The following is a 17,196-nucleotide window of genomic DNA, read 5'->3' as shown; positions in this document are numbered from 1 at the left end:
GGAGTCTCTACCGCCACCTCATGCTATTATAGCGCCATTACAGTGTATTAATCCTTTACTTTGTGAGCTCTGTGAATTGGTTGTCAATAAGGAAATCTCAGTAGCGTATTTTTTAATGAATGCAGTGTTGGATAGTTTTTTTTTATGTGGGGCCAGTCTCTCAGGCTCTTGCAACATAGTCACAAGCACTACCGAGCTTTGAGTTGGGTGCGTACAAGTTTGGATTATTCCTTATTTCTAGGAAGAAAAATATAGACCCTTTTCTCAGCAGCACTTTCAAGGGATGAATTCAAGCCTGCTTGGTCATGTCTGCTGCCAGAACTGTCAGCTTTCATGTCAGTAATAGATATCCTTAAAGGAAACGCCTAGTTCATAGCCATAAATGAAAGGCTTCTTGGCATTTTTATTGATCACACGTTGTTGTAGGGACGCTTAGTCTAGGAAATGTGGTTCGTTTTCACAAGTAGGCTGTATTACATTTTCCTTTCACAGGAATTAGGGGGGCTAGCTCAAACCTGTTCCAGCTGTGAAAAAGCATGGGCCATAGAAACATAGTTTGCCAGAGTGTTTAGGGTTTAAGAAGAACTGCAGTGTTCTGCACATAGTCCTAAACTCAACCCTAATAGACATCTTTGGGATGAACTGGAACACAGACAGACACAGAACATCTGACTGAATAAGCCCAAATTCCCACAGCTCATGTACATTCCAAAATTTAGTGGAAACCTTTTCCAGAAGGGTTACTATACCATCAAAAAGGGAGTAAATCTGCAATGAAATGTTTAACATGAATATATGTTTATGATTGACCCCAAACCCTAGATTTGGAGTAGAGCTGCACACGTCTTTAAAGAATACTACTCATTCTATCTATAAATAAAAGACTGTGTCTTTGAATTAGTCTTGCCTTTTAGATCAGGACCTAATCGAGTTAAATGCCTTCTCCATCCGGCTCTCTATACATCCCCATATGTCAGTTTACCACATATACTGGTGTATCCCTCAATCAGAATATGTATACATGTGTAGACTGCATGTCTAGAAGAATTGATGACAGCATCAAAATCAAAAGACTGGTGGGGATAAAACATTACTATGAATTCAGGAGGTGCGGAAAACCTTCCACGCTGAAAGGTAAAGCCTACATTGCACAGCTGAACCTGCGTCTAAAGGAAACGTGACACAAGGATCTAAGCAACCGAGGGTCACATTGCAGACAGAAAATCGATCGGAGCAGGGAATACAACATGAAACGCAATACCCAGACGTTATTGCTTTCCAGGTGTCATTTGAAAATCATCACACAATAAAAAGTAAAATTTGAATTGCATTGTTTTCCTGCTCTCTCATCTCTACAGTGAAGAACAAGCGCCAGAAGAAGTAACTGATTATTTTTAAATCAGAAATGAAATTTGATTCCTTTTTGCACTGCATTAAATTTCACTTTAATCTGTGTGTTGAAATCTAAGATCTAGGCCATTCTTGTAGGCTTGGCTGGAATAAGAGCTAGGCTTCCAATTCAAGACAGTGATTTTGCTGACTAGAGCTCTCAAAGGGCCCTCAAAAAATGACATGGGAGTGACTTCCCCTAGTGGTTCATCTCTAATAGCATGTATGTGGTCAGGTATTATGTCTACCTCTTGGGCAGTTTTACTTTCAAAAATGTGGAACTCAGCATCTGCCTTTTCCATATTTTAAAGCATAATTTCTACCATAAGGAAATGGTGCAATGCCTGGGCATTTCCCGCACGTGAGGCCCATTTTTATTACTTTTAAAATCAGTTTCCTGTTTAAAAATACTTTGATCTAGTTATATCCTCCCCAATAATGTGCCACAAGTGCTCAGTTATATCATGAAGTGCTGAAAATGAAATGGTATTAGAGTGCTAGTGAGCTATTCAGTGTGTTTTCTATAGTCAAGAGGAGTCAGATATTTTTTTTAACAACATTTGTGTTCTCCACGAAATCACATTAATCACTAGTCACATTAGGTGTTGCTAGATTACATTTTCAACTTCTATAGCTCTCTGGTACCTGCAAGTCAGACTGCAGTAATAATAGTAACATTAGTAAACCTCATATTTACTCATATTTAGGGGTCAAAATTAAATTGCATATGAAAACAGCAATGCTTTGCAAATCTCATAAACCCATATTTTATTCATGATTGAACATAGAAAACAAATGTTTAAACTAATGAAATTAACCATTTTAAAGAAAAATACATGTTTAATTTTGAATTTGATGGCTGCAGCATGTATCAGAAAATTGGGACAGGACCATGTTAAACACTGTGTAACATCTCCTCTTCTTTTAAAAGCAGTCCATAAGTCTGGGAACCAACAAGACCAGTTGCTGGAGAGGAATGTTGCCCTGTTAATTTCTTATACATAATTCTATCTGGTCAACAGTTTTGTGGGGTTTTTTTTTTCCATATTTTTGTGATGACCCTGTCCCATCATGTTGCTACCATCAAATTCAAAATTACTTTTATGTTTATGAGATTTATGAGATATATGTGATTTGCAAATCATTGCATTTTATACAGCATCCCAATTTTTTTGGAATTGGGGCTCTACAATCACCAAGTATAATCATCATAATGTAGGTTTTGTTCTAAGTCTTAGGGATGCTTCGGATGATCAGTATAGATCTAAAAAAAAAAAAAAAACACTTAAACATTGCAAATGGCATCTTTAACGTTTCTTGATTCAAAACAAAAAAGAACATGAAAAATGTAATGAAATATACAGTATACAAGATTCAAACAAATTTTTCAATATTAATAATATATTAAAAAACTGACACATTGATTCCATTTCATTTAATTGACATGTACAAGTAAATGTTTTCAGCACAGTAATCAAATACTACTAAAAATAATAATAATAATAATAACAGCTGACAACAGGTATCCAGCAAGTCCTTAGGCCTTGAGAGCACTGCTTCTATGGAACATCATTGGACAACTAACAGACAAACAAAGACATGAACTAATTAAGCATTTGTACATAGTAGGCTCTATGTGCTGGTTTAACACACTGCATATTCGGGGAAAAAAGGACAGGAAATGAAAGGAATAAATACTTACAGTCTCATAGTCATTCACATAAGTAAATTTCTGTTCTCTGTAAAAGTGCCTCTTTTGCATGCAAGTTAGAGAAATCCAGTCACACACCACATTTACCTGGACAACCACAAAAGTCAAACGTCCAGGATGAACTTCATATCTTGTTTTAAGCTGTTATAATAGAATAAATGCATACAGAACAAAGAAATGCACAGAAACTATTTATTTACACATTTTCTCACTATTGGTTATTAACCAAAATGCCAAGTGTAACTCTGAGGAAGATGAAGAGATTAGTAGAACAGAAAAACAGCCATAGCCTGGACACTACACAAAGGTAGGCTTTAAGAAAATGGTCAGCAATATAAACAAATATAGAGCATTGACATAGAATGCTACATTTGGCAAAGGCCAAATACTGTTTATCACCTTAATGATAATTAATCCCTGTGAAGCATAGTGGTGGTAGCATCAGGGAGTTAACCTTGGGCCCTTGGTTACTTCCTTGTGTAATGGTCTCCTATCCAATCACAAACGTTTGGTGGAAAGTTGTAATGGCACAGCGAGTAGGAATTTGTCCTGGCTTAGCCTTTTTACTCTTTTCAATTATACACTATTCCAGTAACTTTCCACTCTTTACTTCTTAAGTTTCAAGATTCAAGTTTTATTTGTCATATGTACAGATGTCAGTGACAGTTTGTACAATGTAATTCTTAACTCAGGCTCCAGGCAAACTACAGCAATATTAAGTATTTACATTAAACAACATAAAAAGGTAAAAGTAAAAGGTAAAAATAAAAAAATAAAATAAAATAAAATAAAATAAAAAAAAGGTAAAGGTAAAAAAAAAAATTAAGGTAAGAGGTAAGGTAAAAAGGTTTATTTTAAGATTCTGTCATTTACAAATCCATACACTTACCAGGCCAAGGAGTGCCAAGCCAGCTCCGATGTTGAGCAGGGTTGGGATAATGTTGAATTTTCCTGCCTGTATAAGCACAAAGAAAAAAAAAACAGCTATCAATTATAAATCAATTCAGTAATTTTTGTAACAGACCTGATTAAAAGTCTCACATTTCCAAAGACCATAACATCAAATCGGATGCCGTAGCCTTTGATTAACGTCCTGGTCTCCTGGCCATCTGCATTGGTGTAATATTTTGCAAATCTGTCATTTAGACAGACAGCAAATGAGAAAAATGTAATACAGAAAATACAGTTATTGTGACAAATATCAGAGATACATTTCTGTATCTCTACAAGAGTAAACCTGAAGTTGTATCCAGGGGCAACGTTGTCCGGATCCTTATTATCCAATCTGCGGAAGGCATATTGAGGGACGCAGGACTTTTCAGACAAGTCCAGATTGCAGTGCCAGTGGATCTGCACTCCCATCACTCCTCCCTATGGACAAAATTTGATGCATTAATGTCTATAGTTAGCACATTTATTTCCAGTCATCTTCTATATTTTAGGAATGATTTCAATATTTGAGCTTCCAACATCTATAAGGATAGAGCCAAGGTGGATCAATTTGGATCAATCCACTAAAAAATGTTCTACAGTTTAAAATAAAAACAAAACTTTCACTCTTTCATCAAACATCAAAAACAGACTGCTGACTTTCTTCGTTGGTGCTTCAAACTTTTCCACAGTTACAGAGAATTTGTAAAACCAGTCATTGTACTGCTCATGTATGAATTGTTTTAATGTAGTCATGGCCTTAGCACAGAAGCCTGTGTTTGGCAGAAACCCAGTTCTGCTTATCATATGACAAAATGATAAAATTCCCCACAGTGAAGCATGGTGGTGGTAGCATCAAAGAGTTAACTTTGGTCTCTTGGTTATTTTCTTGCCTGATTCCCTCCTTATCTGATCACAAGCCTTTGGTGGAATACATACCTAAAGCACTGAAAAATACTGCCTTAATACTAACGTTTTTTTACCATTGGCGCTTTAACCCCTGAATAATGAATTGGTAAAACCCTGGTTATTGTACAGCTTCTGTATGAAGAATTTTTTTTTTTATTCCTATCAATTTATTAATTTACTTTTACAATATATAGTTTTTAATTCATATAATTGTTTATATGTAGTTTTTGTTCTCTTTTCTCATATAATAATAATAAAAAAATTAATACCCTGAGTTAGCTTTTTTCCTACCTGCACTGCCATGGTCTGGAAATCTTCATTGGCTTCAGACACAATGTCTTTGAGTCTAAAGATCGGGCAGTCGGGATCCGCCGTACGGTTAAACACACAGTGCGAGAGGTAGGAGCTGTTTACATGGGGCAGTATGTTTCGCCTGTTACAAAAAAAAAAGTCAGATGAAATGACAATATTGTTACTGTTGAAGTATTGTGTTGCCTAAAGTCTCAACTTACTTGTTGAAATTGAATTTGGGAAAGCGAATGTTGTTCTTTATCAGGACCGTGAAGTTTTCTGCTTCTGCTAGCATTGCAGGTCTAAGGGACAGGAAAAAAGGTTGAGCGTATTGCACCGATTCACAATATTCACAAACAAGTCTATTAGTCATTAATTACAAGTAGAACAAATAAAACATGAATTCATTTTAATCAATCTACTAGACATTACAACCAAAGTGAGAGAAGAGAGAAGATTTTAGTAGACTGCCTTAAACCCACATTCAAACATGGAGGTGAAAGCTTAATGGTTTGAGGTGAAAGGAATACTGAAGCAACATGGCTACCATTCCATACTCCTAGACTTCACGTCTTCAGATTTTTGGTACAATTTCACTGAACTAGACAATGACCCGAAATATTATTTAGAAACCAAACCGTCCACTGGAGTGTTATCTCTCAATCAAATGACCTGCCCAGTCCCCCAAAGTAAATCTTCACATCATTCAATGACCTAGTTTGTTGCATATAAAGAAAAGAAACATGAATATCTCTCTCAAAAACACAAAAGGCGTTTCCAAACTTTGACACGCACTGCAGATGTGAAAAGCCGAGGCTGTAGTTTATGTTGTATTGCTTCATCTGGATGCCTGACATAGAGCCCATAAGCCCAAATTGAGTCCATCATGTAATACCTCCAAATAAAGTCTACCTACTTTAGTGTGCAGCACTTCTATCTTGTACTATATTTTGTTTTGCAACTAGAGAAAGTCACATTAGATGTTATTGAGCTTTAGTGGAGCTGCCATGTAATGATTTATGAATACAGGGACATATTCGGCAAAGTGCTTATAAGAAGCGCCTCAGACACATCCCCTGTCTTCATTTTATTTCTGTCTCCTTTCCAAGTGTTGGAATCAGGTGCTCTTTGTCAGAAAAGATATTGTGAGTAGTAAAGTGATTTAAAATATGAAACTATTAAAATATGATTTATTTTGAGAACCTTATAGGCTATAATCGAAAGCACTAAAAATGTGCATTAAAAAATATATATTTCATATACTGAAAAATGTTACTTCATAATACATACAAGCTGAGCAAGAAAATATATTTTTTTAATTAGTAGAAATGTACTTTGGTGGACTATTGTCTTTCTCCAGAGGACACCAGGCAAACACCTCACACGTCTTCTCTGTCCTTGAAAAGTCCACACACCTGCCTGTTTGCACACCTTGAAGTAAAAAAAAAAAATCATTATATAGACTGTTATGAAACAACACTGTTCTACAAAATAAAACAAAAAAACTGTTATATATATATATATATATATATATATATATATATATATATATATATATATATATATATATATATATATATATAAAAAAGACATCTGTACCCGCTGTTCTATAAAAGAGATAAATGTCAGGGTAAATTCCTTAGGAAACAGTAAAGCATTCCTCTTTGTTCATTTTAGAATAACTGGTCATCAACTCGTGACCAAGACCCCATGTGGAAAGCCGGTAGCTTGTATGTGGGAAATTTATTTTCATTGTTATCAAACCAAAATTTTCCTGGAGGCTCAGTGACCTTGGCTCAGCTGCAGAACCATTGGTATATATTATTATTTCTATGTACTACTTGGTCCATTTCTGTATACTACAATCATCAGGAGGGTTTGCATCAGATCCAGGGATTGTAGTTCACCTTGCCAGACATTAACAGACAGTGCTGATAAACAGTAGCACTGAACTTTGAGGATTAAAATAAAAAACAAAAAACTGTTGAGGACACAATCACTCACTGCACTGGTAATCTTCATTGCATAAGATAAAAATGACTGAAACTGACCACAGATCACAAGAGCAAAAGGAATGTCAGCAAGTAGTATTTCTCTTTGCGTGTCCAGGAGGTAGCCATAGATTGCATCAAAGAATGTACATATAACCAAAGAAGACACTCTAGCTATGTTGAAGACGATTGCTTCAGTTATGGACTAGGCTAATCTGACTTTAGACCTGAAGGCCTTTAATAGTTCTCCCAAAAGCACACAGACTTACTAATTCGTCATCTTCCGAATAGCACTCGAGTGACTTGACTGGACACAGAGCTGATCTAATCTTTGGCAAAAAAGCTGAGCTCATGACATGATTTAAACATGTCGTTAATGCAGACAATGTGCTTACGATAATTCACAATCATCTGGCTATAGTGTTGCCCATCAAAATATTTATTTGTAACTAATTTGTAAGACAGTTTTAGCTGCCACTACAAGAAACAGAGAAAGAGACCATTTAAAAACACTGCTCACAGTAGAAGATAATTGTTTTACACCCAGTATTTCACACCAAATGTTCTTTATTAACTTCTAACCACACACTCAACCCCAACACCAAGTGGTTTTTAAAAAGAAAGCCAGTTTGAGGAAGCTGCACGACTACTTTCTTTGTTGGTCAAAGCATTGCAGATGACACAGCAATTTTATAAAAAAGAAGTCTAATCATATATTCTTCTTATGCAAAATCCAGTCAGGTACTTTTATCATTGTATTATATCTATGCCTCTTTCTTGACTAAAGACTACACCTCATCCAAACTTCAGATACAATTCAAGGGACCAATTTTCTCCTTTGGCACTGAAACCTGCATAACCACATCTTCTATTGTGGTAGAGGTGAACAGAGTGTTGGAAATTACCACCTTGAAATAGGTATTTAATCACCTATAGTAACGCATACAAACTTCAGTTTTTCTTAGGGACCCTTAAGATCAGCCTGCAGTGGATGTGGATCATTAAAAAGCTCCAGGCTAACAAACTTTATGTTTGGAGATTGAGAGGCAGAGTCTGTTTTTTTATTTGAGGTGGTGTTTTATTGCATTGTACCCAACAGTTCTTGCATGTGTCTCATGCCCAAAGCCAGCTCCTCTTCAAAGCCACATAATAAGGCACTAATTCTTCTTGACCAAAAGCTAAGCCACCATGCTATCTCCATTTCTTTTCCTGATTTAACTATTGTAATGAAGGAGATTACTATTTTTCTTTAAGGGCATCACACCTTACTGTGACCAGGAGAACATCATAGGATGAGTTTAGATGTGATGAAGAATGAATATTCAGCAGTATTTTGATCCTAATGCATTCTATTGCCATTATGCTGCACTTAGGATAAGGATATCTGCAAGCGCTTGCCTCAGTGGTCTGTCCCAAATACTCAGTGATTATTAGGGTGAACAGTTTGCAGGGAAAAGGAAAAAATGTGTGTGATGAAGCAGGGAAGAATGATTTTCTAAATAATCTCCATGCACTGGGAGGTGGACGTTACCATTTCTGCGACTGTCTCGAAATCCTCTCCTACAATCTTGATCTGAGCTGCATGATGTTTCATTTCCAGGATTCTAGAAGAGACAATATGTAGAATGATTTTATTAAACAAAAGGATATTGAATAAAAATGAATCTTGAAATGTTCTGCTTTAGGACTATTGGGCAATAAATGGCAATTTAATGTGCAATTCAGATTGTAATAATCATTTAAAATCTATATTTTAATAGAATTGTGGACTACTGTAAGCATTATTATTAGCACTATTATTATTGGCATAAAGCTTCCAACTCATATAACACTGTGCTCCTTAACTAATTTTTAAACCAACTTTTATCTGGAAAAGAAAAAAAAGAAATAAAAAATACCAGTCTCTAATTAATCTTTATCTTCTGTATCATGGGGCATGTGTTTGTTTTATAGCTATACACAGTCTAGTCTATGCTGTAACTGATTAGCTGGTTTTATTCGTCTTAATTTTTAGGATTCTGTTGATGGACTTTTTAAATATATTTTTTAATTAATGCCAATAATTAATTCAATAATTAATGTAACTTGATCATAAGATGTAACAGGTCGTATCATATCTGACAGTATAATACATATACAAGTACAGAAATCATTTACATTTATGTAGCTGTCTTTATCCAGGCCAAAATTATAGAAGTGTTTATACAAGAATTTTGTTTATACAAGTGAGCAGTGAAGGACCAAGGAAGAGCAGATTGCATCAACCTGTTGGAAACCTAACTTTTTACAAATTTCCACAATTTTCATAAATACTTTTATTAATTTCTTGCATAAACCTCTCACAAATTCCTCTAAACAATTTACATATCATCTTAATTTATGAATAAATTCATATCCAGCTCAAGAAATGTGGTTTGCTGTGTATAAATAGGAAGTATATAGTATACACATTGAATGAATTTTGAATTATGAAAACAAAGAGTCTATATACTTATTTCCCCGTTCATACATAGAAGCAAATTTGACATGTTTTGGACAGTGGGTGGAGACCAGAGGAAAACCATGTTGACACAGGGAGGACATGCACAGGAAATGGACTCTACAAATATGAATCTATGTTCAGGATCCAACTGGGGCTCGGACTGTGGAGCTGTAAAGTGAAACCACTACTCACTTAGAACCGTGTGAAATCAGTGTTAGAGCAGAGCCTCTACCCAAAATCTTCTGTTTAAGTAAAACAGCACACACTGCAGTGACTGCTTTCTGTTCACCTCTTGCTAAGTCCTGCTAAAGGGCAAGAAGCACAGAGCATGCAGCAAGCACAAATACTACTTAAAGTTAATTTAGGACTATGCTATCATTGTAGATGATTTCCGTAACTATTGTACTGCAGTATCACAGGGTATTTCAGTAATCAGGAATTAAACCCACCTCAGCACATCGTGATTGTGTCTGGTTTGGTGTGATGTTCAGGTTTGTCAAAACAAAGAATGAATTCTCCTCCTGACAGAAAAAACACACACACACACACACACACACACACACACACACACACACACTTCATCTCTCAATTTGAAAATGTCCTTAAATGTCTAAAATTGCCTTTTAAAAGAAACAGAAATCAGATTATTACAGACCAATAAACTTGACAAACCTACTAACCAAAAAGTACAATCTTCACTTCCTTTTGCTATCTACAATGGTACACACTGTGGTAGCAGTAGAATGCAAGCAAATGCATCAAATGAAACCACTAAACATGCCAAGAGATTAGATATATAGTTCATAACTTGCTGCTTGGTGAAATATGAAATCAGCGATTGTAATTGACTTGCCATTAAACGTGATGACCCATGTGGGGAGGAATGTGTAACAGAGTGGACTTATACAAAAAGATAGTATTGCATTACTGATATGCAGAAACCATTGCCAAATATTTAATTAGTAATTAAGCGCTAAATCTAACTGCCTGTTGCATTTCACCTTTATCTTTGCATTGCAGTCGTGCTACACTGAAAAGCAATCATTGTCCAATTCTCCTCAGCTGAACTCATGTATTGCAGCACTGATTACTCATCTCGATCACTTTTCACTAATAATTAGTTTAAAAAAATGTCAACATGACTGAAATACTTGAATCTCAAATCAGAAACTAGACATTAGGTTATCCTAATATCAAACATGTGACTGCTTATCTGTCTTGCACAGTGCACAGTGTGAGAAATGCACAGTGAAATGCAACAGAATGGTGTAGACTGCAGTTAAAGATAAATCGCATTTATTGCTAAAAAAAAATAATATGCTTTTTTCATTAACAGATCAACTGATAAGAGCAACTCTGTGACAGGCTTTTTTTTCTTTTTCATGGTGCAAATTCTATTTATTTGTGTAGTGTTTTTAACAATGGGCATTGTTCCAAAGAAGTTTTTACAGAAATAAAGAGGTTATAAAATCTGAATTCATATGTTAGTGCCTGTTTATCCCTATTTTTGGCACTGATGACAAATGTAACAATACCATTTGTGAATTTTAGGGTTTTTTTTACACAAGTGTGAATTTGTTTCACTTTGGCACACAGTGCTCTCCAACACCACGAAGCTAAAGTTAACTAAATAGTAACATTATCTAACCATGGAGTTCATCTTCCAATAAGTTTGTGCTTAACCAAAACCTGACACCCAGTGTAGCTTATGATGTGGATCCTTGATATTTAGCAGTTCCAACAGATCGATCATCAGTGCTAGCGTGTCTGTTAGTCTTATGTGCTACCACAGCCCTGCTTTACAAGGGACAAGGGAAAGGGAATTGTTGATTCAGACTGCATTACAACTTTTCTCTGGCACTGATGTAATAACTTCCAGATTGTATTGATTTATTAAAAAAAATTAAATACACCCGACATGGAACACTTATAAAAGTACATCATGCTTTTATGGGGTATAAAAAATGATTAATGTTTTATAGCCTAAAAGCATTCATACTATAGAAAGCCTAACCTGTCAAAAGACCAACATGAAGTCTGATTAAATCATTCTGAAGCACCCTGAATCAAATTCATTCCCACTCCTTCATCCTGAATTCCAAAGCTGTTTTACCAACATTTCCTCCTGTTCAGTTTGCCAGTAAAAATCTTTTCATGATGATTGTAAAGGGCCTTCCAACACCTCTAATAAACCAAAAAATAGTTAGTCAAATACATAACACTTTAATAAAATAGTGGGAATTTTAGTCAAATAATTGCTGATTAATATTATAATAAAGCAGATTATTGCTTGAGCATTGTAAATCAACAAGCTTCAACATTAGTATGCCAAAAGATACAGTATATGCTTTAATATAGTAATCAGTGTTTAAAATTAGCTTCTATTTTAGCTAAAAAAAATTATATTAGCCTCATTTTGTCAAGCTTGTGTAAAAAATAAATAAATAAATAAATAATTTATTTAAAACCAACTAATTATCAGTACATGACAACCAATACATCACTCTGCCTGGTGTTTAGCACATTAACTATTTAGCAAGCGAAACAGAAAACTAAATATTAAAAAACGTCTTTACTTTAACTCTACTTATAACATCTTATTAAAAAAAACTTGCTTCCCTCTACACACTTCTCTTCTAAAGTAGTTAGAGGAAGTTGAAAACAGTAGTGGAACACAGGGCTTGACCATAACCCAGAGTGTTTTGCTAACTTCTCTTTCCTCAGCACGGTACCTTTTCTTTCTTAGAACAATGGACTACCTGAGGGGGAACAATGTAGTCGGCCTCGTCCCAAACCCGCAAGCCCAAGTCCGATGTGTTGGTCAGAGCGATACCTTTCACCTTGATAGTGACTGAACTGATGACAGAGTCAGTGTCCTGGTAGCCCTTCTTCAGAACACACACATATCTGTGCAATGATATTCAGATCAGCAGGCAGACATTAGAAACATGTTATACAATACAATCAAAAATATTATTGGTGGATAGATGGATGGTAGGATGGAGTTGAAAGGAATGAGAGAAATTTTGGTTTTCGTAATGTAACATTCCAGAAACTCAGATGATGCAGAGGGAGGGGGAGAGGGAGATGTTTTTGGACACAATTATACCTGTAATATAAATGAGTCATTTAAAATGACATTTTAAACAAATTCACACTAATACCAGACTTTAGTTTTAGTAGTCTTCTATTGGCAAATAGGTTTTAGGTCATTTTAAGCTCTCTATCTAAAACATTTGAGTTTTTTGTTGTTTATCAGATGGATCTGTACCTATGTTTAAAATATCACTGCATTTTAAATACATATTTGTACATATCTGTGATCGAAACAGCACCACAATTATAAAAATGACCCCCCAAATTAGCTCCTTTAGTCAGTGTTGTTAACATTAAACCTTCTTTCAAGCTTTCAAGCGATTTCTGGTAAACTTCCTGAACTTTTTACTGGTTGTGACTGGAGGTGAATTCCAAGTCGTTTTTTTTTTTTTCTAATTGAAATCAGTGCAAATTCTTAAAACATAATGTTGAGATTTTAAAAAGACACTTACCCTACAATATAAGCTATAACCAAAGCCTGACCCAGGCGGTTAATCGCTCCCACTTTCTTGCTCTGGATTACCAGGATTTTAGGAGTGAAGTAGTCGAAGAAACACCTGGTAACGGCAGAACACGCCATGCTGTTTTTTTTCTATTAAAAAAAAAACTTTTTCCAGTTCAATTAGCTGAAAGGAAAAATAACCGTGTAGTCAAATACACAATTCCTTCTCCTTCCTTTCGTGAAAAAGTCACATGTTTAGCTACTAATTAACACAAAGTGCAATAACAAACCCCGAGCACTATATACATCCTGCTGATCTCTGTGCCTGACTGGAATAACTTCCTTTAGCGTGATACTTTACTTTCGGTTTCGACGAAAAAGATGATTTGAGGGGGGTATTTATTTAAAAAAAAAAAAAAAAAAGGGGGATTTTAAAATGGCCTCACTTTTTGTACTACATAAATACACTATTTTGTAACCCAAAGTTTGGGGATTTGTTTGATTGCAAAGATAGAGAAGTGAACAAAGGCGCCATGTTGTTTTAATTGAACTAAAAATCTTTTTGTTTCGCTAAAAAACATCGCAATAATATACAGCATTTGGCTCTGTTTTATTTATTTAAATTATTAAATTCTTATTAAAACGCTTGTGATGTCGCCGGTAGATGGCGATATTTCATGATTAGTTGGTGTATGTCCAATACTTCTCATTCTACTCAGGCTCTCAGAGGAACTTCGAGCCTGTCCCACAGAATTCAGAGGGACATGCTGGGCAGGGTGCCAAACCTTCATAGGCCACGATTTCACACACATACAGTACAGACCAAAAGTTTGGACACACCTTCTCATTCAAAGAGTTTTCTTGATTTCATGACTATGAAGTCACACTGAAGGCATCAAAACTATGAATTAACACATGTGGAATTATATACATAACAAAAAAGTGTGAAACAACTGAAAATATGTCATATTGTAGGTTCTTCAAAGTATCCACCTTTTGCTTAGATTACTGCTTTGCACACTCTTGGCAGTCTCTTGATGCCTACTTTGAAGAACCTACACTTTTTTGTTATGTATATAATTCCACATGTGTTAATTCATAGTTTTGATGCCTTTACTGTGACTCTACAATTTTCAAACTTATGGTCTGTACTGTATATACACACACACACACACACACACACACACACACACACACACACACACATACACTATGGACAATTTGAAAATGGCAGTCAGCCTACAAGCATCATTAAACTGGGGAGGAAACCAGACTACCCAGAAAAAAAATCCCAAAGCACAGAGAGAACATGCAAACCCCATACACACAGGGCTAACCACTAAGACCACCAGTTTGTGGTAAAAGCACATACTACTAAGCATACATGACCCCTGTCTGTGAGTCTTCATCCACAAGGTGGGAAAGTTCTTGAATGCTACAAATACTTGAAAATAAATTTTATATAGAGTTAAGTGGATTGGGGAAAGAAACCAGAGTACCATAAATCCCAATGCACAGGCAGAACACACAAACCCCATGTACACTGGGTTAACCACTAACTCTCCATATTTAAAGAAGAAATCGAATATAGAGCCAATTCTAATTATTGCCTGATCCATTCTGAGGGGGATCATATCAAGTGGAATCCACTCGCTGCACCTGAGAATGGTAACACGTGCAGCATAAAGATGTGGATGGAACCACTTAGTAATCATGAAGATGGCTTTCAAGTTCCACTAATACAAACCGTCTTACTACAATAGATAAGGATTACAATTGTAAACTACAGTCTCCATCACTGAACAGTTCACCAACAAAATGAACTTCATGCTTTACACAATTTTCTAAATTCCTGGTTACACAACTGCACCTTTTGAGCATATAGTGTACAGTTATAGAAGGAAATTGTGTATAATTATACCTTAGATTATAATGATGATGATGTTGCACTGTCTTTTGAGTTTCCCACCATCTCTGCTTGCACATTAGGGAAACTTCTGGGGATAACTCCATAGCAGTTTCATATGTATATTTCCAATTTTTTTATTTTTGAAAAGCTGCACATAAAATTGAATGTAATTTAATTAAATCAAATCCTAATAGAGGATTTATTCTCTCTTCAAAGCCCTGTTAAAATATTTTCCAAAGTTTTATACAATCAGTATAAACACAATAGAGCATTAGAAGCATCTGAGAGTTGTTTCTTGATTACCAATATTACCTGATTAAATTCTTAAAAATAGATATAACTCATATCAAAAACCTAATTGATGCGAAATATTGCATAATTGTAATATTATGCATCTCCAGTCATAGCATATAAGAATAATGAGCAATTGTGGATTGTTTTTCTGCTTATATTAAACAGAACAAGAAAATTAATATAGCATGTATTTGAATCGTGATTTATGTGCTTATTATAAACCTTGTCTCGCATAAAGATTTTTCTGCTTGAACTTTTACACATTGTTTCCTGAGTTACCTTTGGCCTCTGTTTACTTTACTGACTAATGCCCTCTTGAGTAATGACTTTAGTGTATGAGCTCAACTGTCTCTCAAAGCCATGGCAATTTTTTTAAATAATGGAATTAATGGTGATCCATTATATACCGTCAGAAAGATACTGACTCTTGATAAACAAATCAGTTTCTATGTTTGATTTTATATGTAGAGAATTGTATACATTTGTATACAACTCCACCTCCCTTCTTACTTTATATTGCCTCATTCTTATTTCCTGCTCTGAAACTATTTTAAGGTACAATCATCAGTCATTTTAATAGGAATGCTGATATATTTATGCAAAATGTTTGAGAAAAAAAAAAAAAAACATGCCAACTAGCCTACTATTGTTATCCATAGTTTGGTCCGAAAAAAGATTCAGTGAGCAGTGAATCTGTAAAATGTCTTGTTGATGCGAGAGGTCAGGGAACATGCAGATGCAAAGAAGAATGTGGCAGCAACACTAATAATCACTCTTTAGAAACCATGGAGGGCCGAAAAGCATCTCAGAACACTTAACATACAGAATTTTTTAGATAACAACTGAAATCAGCAGCTATGTTAAAAAAAAAAAAGACTTAATTGCTTTCATGATCATCTACATGAATAAGATGTACAGGTTCCAGCAACATGGATGTGTAGCAATAAAAATCTTAAACTAATAATTATATTTTTCTCTTCAAACTTTAGTTGTAATACCTCAACTGATTATTAGTTATATTGAATAAAGTTTTTTCTTATGCATTTCATTTGATGCAACTGATGCATCTGTTGCCTTCTAATTATTGGTGTATCAGCTACAAATGAATATATTCATTATTCATTATTGAATGTCAGTTTAAATACTGACCAAAGTCACTGTTCAGCAGAAGCTTTGCAGCAACTAGACATATTCTAGACCTGAATCTTTCTCTGTAAAATGGCAATTGTGTTAAATACTCAAAATATATACTCATAAATGTATTTTGTATGTTGAAGTTTACCCGTTTCCTTGATATACTGCAATTGTGTGACAGATTTCACATGAAATTTTATCAGCCAGTCAAGGCCAGTCTTGTTTACAGAACCTGCCATTGCGCATATCACTTCTGGCCTGAGACACTACAGAGCAAAGTATCAGTATCAGATGTAAACTCGCCTTTACCCTTAATATCTGATTACTGCCACTCAGGGTGACATTATTTATTACTCTACATTCTTTCATCTCCATCCTTCAAAACCTTGAGTAGAGCAGATCTTACACGACGGATGAAATGCCCGAGAGCTGAGACACTGCAGAAACTGGAAAAACGTACACCATAGTCTGATCACTGTAACAACACAGTCCTGTGTTTTCTTTCAGAATGTATTTTGTTTCAGGGAATGCAATAGAAGTACTTTGCTGTACAACCAAACGAAATGATTTGTCCTTGTCAGGGGAACTATTAAGACGAAAAGAAAAGCCACAGCTGTT

General features: G+C 35.2%; 1 protein-coding gene across 1 annotated transcript; it reads right to left on the bottom strand.

Moving 5' to 3' along the window:
- Nucleotides 1–2,809: 2,809 nt before the first annotated feature.
- p2rx4a (purinergic receptor P2X, ligand-gated ion channel, 4a) lies at nt 2,810–13,600 on the bottom strand. Its single transcript, XM_046868115.1, has 12 exons — nt 13,252–13,600; nt 12,436–12,610; nt 10,153–10,224; nt 8,753–8,825; nt 6,565–6,661; nt 5,452–5,532; nt 5,231–5,372; nt 4,338–4,471; nt 4,142–4,235; nt 3,990–4,055; nt 3,092–3,187; nt 2,810–2,969 (listed from the first exon to the last, which is right to left on the bottom strand). Exons 1-12 carry the CDS (start codon nt 13,377–13,379, stop codon nt 2,949–2,951), a joined length of 1,179 nt encoding a protein of 392 aa, XP_046724071.1. The 5' UTR covers nt 13,380–13,600; the 3' UTR covers nt 2,810–2,948.
- Between the last annotated feature and the right edge of the window lie 3,596 nt (nt 13,601–17,196).

The sequence above is a fragment of the Silurus meridionalis genome, chromosome 15, assembly GCF_014805685.1.
Source record: "Silurus meridionalis isolate SWU-2019-XX chromosome 15, ASM1480568v1, whole genome shotgun sequence".
Classification (NCBI taxonomy): domain Eukaryota; kingdom Metazoa; phylum Chordata; class Actinopteri; order Siluriformes; family Siluridae; genus Silurus; species Silurus meridionalis.
Note: the sequence above shows the minus strand (reverse complement) of the source record. Positions and strands in the feature narration are given on the sequence as shown.